At 38.1% G+C, this 10616-nt stretch overlaps 1 protein-coding gene across 1 annotated transcript; it reads left to right on the plus strand.

Annotated features, from left to right (window-relative positions):
• The first annotated feature begins 2714 nt into the window (after positions 1-2714).
• FITM2 (fat storage inducing transmembrane protein 2) lies at positions 2715-9490 on the plus strand. The gene is made up of 2 exons (XM_072414527.1): positions 2715-2960; positions 3332-9490. The coding sequence occupies exons 1-2, from the start codon at positions 2788-2790 to the stop codon at positions 3933-3935; spliced, it is 777 nt and encodes a 258-aa protein (XP_072270628.1). The 5' UTR covers positions 2715-2787; the 3' UTR covers positions 3936-9490.
• The last annotated feature ends 1126 nt before the right edge of the window (positions 9491-10616 follow it).

Genomic DNA, 10616 nt, shown 5'->3' on the forward strand with positions numbered 1-10616 from the left:
AAATAAAAGCTGTAATTTCAAACTTGTTTAATATTTTATCTATGATAACAATTAACAATTTAAAAGTTGCCCATGTACAAATTGAAATAATTGTTGTGATGTGATATAACTTAACAATACCATTACTATAAATATTTTAAATATCATGGATAAAAAAGATTAATTTTAATATTAACAATTTATTAAAAATTTTGCCTGTGTATAAATAGAAATAACTGCTGTAATTTCACTTTACAGTCAAACTAAGAGAAAACTAACGAACTTTATTAGCAGCAATAAAAGAAAATTGTGTGAAACTGGAATTAATATATGTGATTTCACGTGTTTAACAATCACAATATGGGAAAACAGGACATTTTTATTTGAAACAATGAGGAAAATTTCTATTGTTGTGATTTTATTTGTTGACCAGTCAAACTGTGGGAAAAACTGGTGAATTTTATTAGTTAATTATTAATTTTATTACCATTCACAATATGAGAAAACATTATTTGAAACAATGGAAAAAATGTCCCGGGGGCTTGTTTATTAGTCAAAATATTAAAAAAACGTGAAAGGGGAAATAGTGTGACTGGAAAAAATTTTGTGATTTTACTTGTTTAACAGTTAGAATATGAAAATACAGGCCAATAGTTTTTGAAACAATTGGAGAAATATTGCCCATGTGTGATTGAAAATAATAATGTGATTAAATTTGTTCCACAGCTATATAGCCACAATACATATAGCTAGAGAGTATGCACACAATATAAAAAAATAGTCTGATTTTATTTTTAAAAAATGAGGAAAAAAATGCTCATGTGTGAATGGAAAAAAATGGTTGTGCTTTATTGTGTTTAACAGCCAAAATATCCAAAAAACAGGTGAGTTTTATTAGGTAAAATAGGAAAATGCATTCTATGATTAAAAATTGTAATTTTACTCACCATACTTATATTACTTAGTTTATTAGTGAACCTATGAGAAAAACTGGTAAACTTTATTAGCAACAATTGGAAAAAATTACTGTGTAAAACTTGAAACAATTGTGATATTACTTGTTTAACAGTGACGATTTGAGAAGACAGGCCAATTTTCTGCAACTGCTCTAATTTAAACTTGTTTTCAGTCAAAATAGGAAAAAAAAACATGAAAATTTTATTAGCACCAATGGGAAAAATGCCTATGGAAATATTTGTTGTAATTTGTTTTCTTCAGCAGCCAAACTATGGAAAAACAGGTGAATTGTATTAATTGAAAAAGTAGTGTGTAACTGGAAATATTTTATGTGATTGTAATTGTTTATCAGTGAAAATATTTTTGCAATAAAAGACAAAAAAAGGCATATTTTTTATTGTCAGCAATAGGAGAAAATGCTTGTCTGTGATTAGAAATAATTGCTGTAATTTAACAACAAAAATATGAGAGAAATTAGTGAATTTTATTCAAAACAATAGGATAATGCGTCTAATGGTCTATAACTGGAACAAAATCTGTGCTTTCAAACTAAAAATGTTATTAGCAACTATTTGAAAAAAAGGTCTGTGTGTGACTGTAAATAATTGCTGTGATGCAGTTTAACAGCCAATGTATGAAAAAAATGGATGAATGTTATTAGAATCAATGGGCATGATGTATTAAAGCTCTCTGAGGCTGTAGAAAATACAATGAAGCTGGGTGAGCTGGACTGGAATGGATTTCTTTAGTCATTTGCTATTTTTTAGCAAATCTTTTCAATCCTGGACCAGATCTATTCCAGGTTTGCTGGATCACCCAGGTTCATGGATGAAAGTGTTTCTTGGAAAGCTTTAAAAAATCAGGCCTATCTGAGTGAAAATCTCTGCAGTTGATTGGAAATAATTGGTGTGATTTTATTAGCAACAACGGGACAATAAATCCTGTGTGTAACAGCTAACATTTTTGCTGTGATTTCACTCGATTAACAGATGAAATTTAAGACAAAAACATGCAAATTTATTGGAAAAATGGAAAAAAATTGCCTATTTAAAACTGGAATAAAATTGTGACTTCAAACCTGTTTCACAGTGACAAAGAAGAAAATTTTATTACCAATCCTGGGAAAAAAATGTAACTGAAAATTGCTGAGATGAAGAATGACTATGAGAAAAATTGCCAATTTTTATGAGCAACAAGTGGAGCAAAATAACTGTGTATCTGGAAATAATTACTGTGATTTTACTTTATTATTAATATTTTGCTATTTCTATCTGTCTCTGTTTACAAGCTGTGCCCCCTGACTAGCAGAACCAGAAAATGGCTTCTTGGCAACCCATGTTTGCGCCTTTTTAGCTTTATCTCCATTCCGTCTCTAAGTAGCAATAGCTAAGAATAGCAAATTAGCAACTGCTTTCTGCACCTTTTTCATTTTATTTTTACTTTCTTTCTCTCTGTATTAGACAATATAGTCTGACCCTATCTCAATATTCGCATCACAAAATGGCTGACTAAAAAATATAATGTATATATAACACTGTCATCATTTCTTCATATTTTCACTTTTAGAAGCTCCAGACTGCCTGACTGACTACCTGACTCTTGTAATTATTAGATGACACACATGGGGTGTGTAATGAGTTCTTTTACTTTTAATAACGTTTATGCCCCATTTATGACACAGCCATAAAGCTCTTCTGACTTTTTTGGATTTTGCGCATGCGCAGTGTCATCAGTCATGCTTAGTCTTCGGGAGCGTGCACGTGCGAGCTGTGCTCCGTCAGCGGTGGGGACGCGATCGGGAGCGCGCACGTAGCCCGGCTCTGTCTGTATGTTGTGTGGCGGCCGCGTAGAATGGAGTGGTTGGAGAGCAGCGCTTCGCTGATTCGGTCCAGTATCCTCAGTGATGGGTTCCGCAGACACATGGCCCTGGGGCTGGCCTGTATCACCCTGGGCGGATCGCTGGTGAGGGAGTTCTGGCCGCTGCCCGACTCCTACTTCAATAACAAGAAAAACTTCTTGAACATGTGAGTAGGGGTCGCCTGCTTGTCATTGGTTTCTGGACAACGCGGGTCACGTGGCCTGCTAGGCTTCCCTGAGGGGTCAGGTCACGTGGTGCACAGCTGTGATTAGAAGGGAACAACATGGCTGCTCTCTTGTCAATGTTGGAGACAGAACAGTCACATAGTTAATGGGAAGAATGATAACTTTAGGAGCTAATGATATTGTCTATTAGTGAACCATTACTGCTGTACTCCTATCTTCACTATTACAAGCATTTCTGTACTCTGGAATATTCCACGTTAAATTTTTAAAAAAGCTATGTTGTCTCTTCTAAATTTAGGTTTCGGCTATTCTCTTGTAAGGCATTACTAGGAGCTTTTCTTTGTCGTTGCAGCTATTTTGTCAAGCTTTCCTGGGGCTGGACATTATCGGTCCTCTTACCATTCATCGGATTGACCAATTACATTGTCACTCGGAGTGTCCCGGCCGTTTTCCGTCGGATAAGCGCCTTGCTTGTGGGAACCATCATTTGGTACGCTTGTACAAATGTTTTCATGTACATTGAAAATGCCACTGGTGGTTGTTATGTATCTGAAAAGCAGCTGGAGAATCAAACAGACCATGGGGACAAAAGAGCGTGCATCAAGAGTGGAGGATTCTGGGTGGGATTTGACATCTCTGGTCATTCGTTCCTGCTTCCGTATTGTGTCTTGATGATTTTAGAGGAAGCAGCCATTTTACGGGATGAAAGGTTTAGAAAACATGGCATGAAGCCTCTGATCCACATCCTGGTCGTGTTTCTGGGTTTCTTAACATTCATTTGGACTTTGATGTTCTTTTGTACTTCTATCTACTTCCATACACCATTGCAGAAACTGTTTGGAACTTTCTTTGGCATCCTGGCCTGGTACGTCACCTATAAGTGGTGGTATCTACGGACCTTGTCCCCTGGACTTCCTCCCACTTCTCCAGGAAAGATCAACAAAAAAGCGAAATAGACCGACACTACATAGTATTATGGATTCTCCACATTTGCCCTTTGGGTTCAAGACCATCGGAAGGAAAACTGGATGTTGCCCTAATCAATTCGCTTCTCTGAAACCTGCATCCGAAACATCAGCCAAAATGTATTTACTATAAGCAAATAATATTATAGTATGCTATATAGTAAAAAACAATATTGTATACCTTAAGCTCAAGGTGTACATAAACCATATTAGAGGATACTGTATTGGTAAAGAGTATCTAAACCTAAAAACTCAAATTTAATATATTGTAGCTTACTAGTGATTAGATATGGTGGCTGCACATGTTCTCTTCATTCTGTATTTGTTACCCGCTGAGCCTTTCGGTAATACACTTTAATGACAACCCAATATATGTATGGGTGAGCAGTGTTGTCACACTAGATGGCTCTCTTACTTTGGACTCCAAACGCTTCCTCCTTAATCCCTATTACATAAGGATGAAGTGTTCTGTAATTTAGTGAGGACAGCTAGGAGGGGTGATTGGGGTTTTTATAGCATTCTGTCAGGAGGAGCCGATAATATTCTGTACTTATAATATTACTACTTGGAAAAAGAAAACAAGTGTGGCCTCCACATCTATAGACTAGAAAGCTGCATTTTATTACATTTTTATTCCTTGGTTTAGATATAATTAGTTATAGAATTGATATACATTAGGTATATTGCTGGGTTTTGGGGCAATTACCTGCTTGGTGTAGAAGATGGGTGAGAGGGGATTGTGGTGACCAATGGTCCTCCTGAAGGGTCTCTGTTACATTGCACAAGTAATAGAACCTTATTCACCCTCCTGATCTCACCTTGTCCATACTCCCCAGCCGTTCCTTTCCTCTATCAGAGCCAGGAATATAAACCTTGTGTAAGCTTTTTATAGGGTGATGTTAGAACTTACAAAAGGTTTAAGGTCAAGGTCCAAGCACTTTGTCTTGGGAGTAAGCAAAGGAAATCACATGCTCTTTCATAGCTGGAAGCAGCAAGTGTGCCTCGTACTTCCTTTACTCTATATTTGTCTGTCAGACTTGGGTCTAATTCCTGAAAAAGCACTGAGGAAATGAGAAGGTCACATGCCTCCCTTTCCCAGAATGGCCACAGGGTTCAAAGGGGGTCTAACAAAAAGCAAAGGTAAGCATGATTGGGATGTTGTATGTATGAGAACCTGTCACTTTGCTCTAAATGAGGCCTCATGCAGTGTACTCCCCAGAACTTTTAAGCTGGTTCAAAAGAATCTATACTCTGGGGGTTACTCAAAAGTACCAGGTGGTGCGTCCAGCTAAAAGGAGCTGGGGGGAACACGGGGTTGCTTCAAGTGTTTAGCTGTCCCTACTGATACTGTATGGCAAGCCAATGTACATAGACACTGCACAGGCCCCACACAGTGCTAAAATATTTCTTTTATATATTTATCCCAATGCTGCAATTTGATGTAACAAGTAAAGAAGCAGTGTCTGCACATTTGCCAGCTATTTCAGTAATCAGTACTGGTATCACTAACTATTGCCCCCATTCATTCTCAGTGGGGCTGCTGTGGGCAGAAACTGTAGTGTATGCTCGGAGACGGTGGTTCCCTGTGGCCAGTGTGAAACACTCATAGTTTTTTCAAAACCAACTATATCAGGTAAAGTATCTTTAAAATGTTATCTATTTTTTCCCTTAATAATTATTTATTAATTAGTATTTAATTATAAAAAAAAAACTTCAAAACATAGAAGATGAGCTCCGTGCAATCACTGCATGCTTCACTGAATATAATACGGACACTAAGGATAATTAAGAACAAGATATAAGCTTTTAAAGAATATCCAGGCAAATCTAAAATCTCTAGTTCCCACTAATATTTCTTCTGTATCTGTAGACCGGAAACCAGGCGTGGTGACATTTATAAGTGATGTCACTTCATAAAAGGATTCATAATGATTTCCCAGTCTTTAGTTTGATGACATAGTTCAAATATGAATATATATTGCATATCTGCCCGGAGTTGCACCATAAGTTTCATGTAGTTTGAAAACCGCTTTTTCATTATTAAATTCCTTAATCTGTTTTATAGCACTCACCAGGAAAATAAACAGTTCTGAGTGACACTTCTATGTCCTCTGGTTGTTAGACAGCACTTAGGCTCTTTATTAAGCGTTGGAAGGAGTCATCCGTAAGCCAGGGACTATGTGTCCCCAAGTCTTGTCCTAAGTCACCTTCTCTTTGCTTCCTGAACATAATAAAGGTCTGAGTAGCTGTCCTGTAAAACATACGCTTCTGTCTTATAAATAATTGTCTGGTTTTTCCTTCTCTTTCTACCACTTAGTTTGTCAGTATTTGTGATCCGGCTGCTGTGTTAGTGGAAGGTGTATACATCACCACCTGTATCACAAATAACAGGTTTACTCATTAAAGGCATTGAGCAGAAATAACCGTTCCCATACATCCTTGTGAATAAACTGGACTTTTAGAACTGCCAGCTTTGTAGCAATCATATAACTTCGGTACAATACAATAAACCCTGATAGTAACTTATATCCTGTACTGGCTTCTTGGGTTGAATACTGCTTAGTATATATTTGTGTGTCCATAAGAACTTCTGTATAGTAGTAGTATACTTATACACTTATATACTTATACATGTTTGGTCACATCCTAGGTGATGTCGCTGAACACACGAGCTCCCGGCTGAGTATTGCACAGTACCAATGCTGTGCATGAAGTCTGTTTATATCCACTTCTTAGGAATCGTATGGTAACTTATGTTTTATGCTGAGGTGCAATTCATTTTGAGTGGAACCCCCAAAGAATAGGGCTATAGCTCACAAGTACACCAGTGGAATGTGTATCTTTATATGTACATAGTGTACAGCTAGATTTACTGGATCATGGATATAGGATATCTTTTACAGTGTTCAACCCACAGATGTTTTTGAGCTGGGTGGGAAGAAATTGTAGGTGGGTGACAGCCCCTGTATTGTGATCCAACTCTAGCACCACCCAAAAACAGCCGGGTGGTTACTAGAAAGTGCCGGGTAGTGCGCCCAGCTAAAAGGGGCTGGGGAGAACACTGCTTTTACAATCTTTTGCTTAGAAAGGAGTTTAGTCCTTGAAACTGAATCACTTTAATCAAGCAAGCTAGCTCCAGGAAATCAGATAAATAACAGCATGAATTACATACATGTGAGCTGTTTTGCCTAATGATTTGTGTTTTGGTCCAACCAGTTGGTAAGTTTATACATATCTGCCACACAGCAGATCCATGTCTGGCAGTGTTGGTCAGTAGGAAGAAATCCTCTTGTATTGCTGTCCATTGGGAAGAATGCCAACCTTACAGATTGCCAAAAAGATCACCTGAACTGACCTGAGGGGCACAAATTGCTTAAGGAACCCCCAGCAATCTCTGGGGGAACCCTGGTGGAGAAACACTGGACTAGACAGTGAACAGAGAAGCAGCTTATCTCTATGCCATTGTACCCTCTGCTATCAGCATGCAACCAGTACTGCAGCAACAGCTAAATAGCTTTTTGTGCTGTTTCTCCCTCCCAAATTTCCAAGTTGTCTATGGATTGCTGCTGTGTCAAATCCAGGGTCACTGCTTGCATCCATAAAACTACAAATATGCAAAACTACAATATTTTGTGTCTATTATATGCTTTGCGGGCAGAAATTACATTTAGACACAAAAGGGTTAGTTCTCCTGCAGCCTTTCCAAGTCAAAGATACCGAGAGCCAATTGGGAATTGCAGTATTTAATATGATGAAATGGGTGGATGGAATTTGTCCTAATAGGCGTAAAAACAACAAAATGGTGCTAAGAAAATATTTTCTATGCTGCCAGTTTTACAATTACACTTCAGAACAAGCATTTTTTTTTTTATTTAAAGTTAATTTAGCTGACTTTTAGCATTTGATATTGCATAGAATTAACTGGTCTTAATTGCTCTGTGCCCATTGGGGTGATGCAGTGCAGGGTCAGGCTAGGTGTTCATAGCGTTACCCCAAAGGGTGGGCAGGTGTAAAGGTGCCCGGATGTCAACTCTGCTCACACCATGTTACCTGCTTGCAGTGAAATGTCCAAATGTAATTATGTTGGGCTCTCTGCTCGCTTTATGTTTCCTATATAGGTGCAGTGCTTAGCCGGGTGTCCGAGTGTCATCCATGCTCTTACCTTATGCAGGGGTATAATTCTTAAGTTTAATTTAGCTTTATGTTTGTTTTTTGTGTCTTCCAATATAAAATAAATTACACACAGGATCTGGCCACCTGAAAATGATGTTTTACTCATAGGTAAACCCTGATGGAGAAATGCAACAAACACTACACGTCACAATAAGCTATATCCTGTATATCCTTTCATAATGCGGTACATAGGTTTTATAATACCAGTTTATATGTTACTACTTGCATTTTATAGACCGTATAAAGAAATACTCATGCAGCTGCTAGCTTCAAAGGTAAATGCACCTTTTGTAGTGAATGATTTGCTTTGAAGATGGGGAATGGCGTAGGAGATGTAGACACTGTACTTTTATTACATACAGTTTTCATGGTTTAGTGGATCATGTAAAAAGTCAATTTCGTCCAGGCCAGGAAATACATTGCAAGGATTTTAGTAAAGATTCTTACCTTGGTCAACTCCATGGAAATTACCCTTTGCATTCCAATCATTTCCTCCTCCTTTGGTAGTTACAGGTTGTTCCCCAACACTGGAGCTCAATGCTGTAATATAGTGGGGAAAGCAAAGAGCCAATCACATAAGCAAGAAACTAGATTTCTGGGGGCATTGTGTACACTGAACATTGGCATGGTTATAAGGAAGAATATTATCTGTAATATTATACTAGATGTGTACTCCTGGTTCGTCTTGTGTATTTGTTTTGCAGCCCTGGTAGGATAGGTTGTAGAAGGTGTACATATGACGGGCTAAGATAATTTGTAACATCCCTACATGATGTTGCCTCCTTACCTTTGGTGGGATTGCATGTTAAAGATTGTGATTTATAATAAAGGACAAATCATCTTGTCAATTTGTGCTAAGCCCTTTATACCTAAGGACAAACAAGGACAGTGCCTAGCTTTCTTTAAAGAGTTGTCTGCAATTGGGGAACATTACATGAAATCTGTCAGGATAGAACTATAAAACTTGCTGTTAGCTTTGTAAAAGTTGAGCCGTCTGATCACCTTATCCTTCCTTTAATACGTAATAAATCACAGAGCTGGAACAAGCATGAACATATCTGCTGTGTGATTTGCCAGGTAATAAAAGGAAGGCTGAGGATGTCTGCAGCAGGAATGTCATTATTTCCATCCTAGACATGTCCTCTTTAATATTATAGCTTGTGTTCTAAAGTCCTGCAATGTACATGAAATAAACTGTTCATTTCCAGCTGTGTGTCCTATCTAGGTACAGGAATCTAATGAAGGTCATCTCTGTTATCTGCTGACCTATTACATAAAGATATGCTATATGTATTGCTTTTTCATAAACTACATTGGCTATTCAGCTCATGCTTTGGTTTAATAACAAAAAATAAAAATCACATGAAATATGAGTTAAAGTGTGTTTCTGTGTTCTGTCCATGCAGTCCTGAGATTTAAACAACTTTGTCATACAGCTCTCACTAACTAGCAGGACAAGATGCCTGTGTCTCTGTTGCAGTAACACATGGATCTTGTCTTTCACCCAGCCTGTAAGTTGATGGTAGAAGGAAGAGCTCATCTCTCTGTTATTCTGCACCCTCCCCTAATGTCATGAATGAAGGGCAAACTGGATATAAAGAGGGCAGAACAAGAAGCAGCAGGGCCAGATGTACAAAAGAGCAGACGTACATCTGATTTGAGAAAAGGACACCTTGCAAGTTCTTGTTTGGTGCTTCCATAAATAGTGCTTGCCAGATTCCTAAGCAGCAGGGAAAAGATGACTCCAGCATGTCAGCCTTGGAGGATAAGTTTTAGAGAATGTTATATAAATTAAAAGAAAGTTCCATGTTGTGTGCCTGCTCCTCTGCTAATAATCCCTTCTGAACCCCTGACCCAGAATGAGTATACAGCTCAGGTGTTCAGTAATTATCTGTATGATTGTTGCAAGTGTGTGACTTCATCTACTGACACCAAATATCACATTTATATCCAGGGAATTGTTATTCATTGCCAGGGTCAGATCACATTATTTCTGTTTACAGGTCCTCTTTAAGCCCGAATACTACCTGGCTCTTTCTCCCAGTGACTCCACACTTTCTGGTGGCCTTGCAGCATTTTTTTCCCCTTTTTAATGTTTGTTAATATCTCTTTTTGAGATTTACAGGTTGCTGATATGACACACAGGGTCCTCTTCTGATCACACCAGCAGTGGTTGGTCCTCAGGACTTCTTTGTAGCTCTACATTACTGCAGGTATAGTGGCCTTCAAGGGCATTGACACCCTGAACTCAAAGTAGGTCATCAGTCTGGATTGATTTTTTAGTTTGTCAGGTGATTTCCTACCATCCTGTGTCCTTACTGTACAGTTTAGGATGATGGACAAATAAGTACAAGCCGCCCAGATCCTAACTTGCAGCTATAATCACAGAAGCTCTGTGTCCTGTGTAACAAAACTATAGAGCTGAGTTGCTAGTGATTTTAGAGTGCTAGCATAATAAAAATACCAGGCTCACCCTTTGTACCCAATATCGTGTTCTTT

Source organism: Pyxicephalus adspersus, chromosome 6, assembly GCF_032062135.1.
Source record: "Pyxicephalus adspersus chromosome 6, UCB_Pads_2.0, whole genome shotgun sequence".
Taxonomy (NCBI): Eukaryota; Metazoa; Chordata; class Amphibia; order Anura; family Pyxicephalidae; genus Pyxicephalus; species Pyxicephalus adspersus.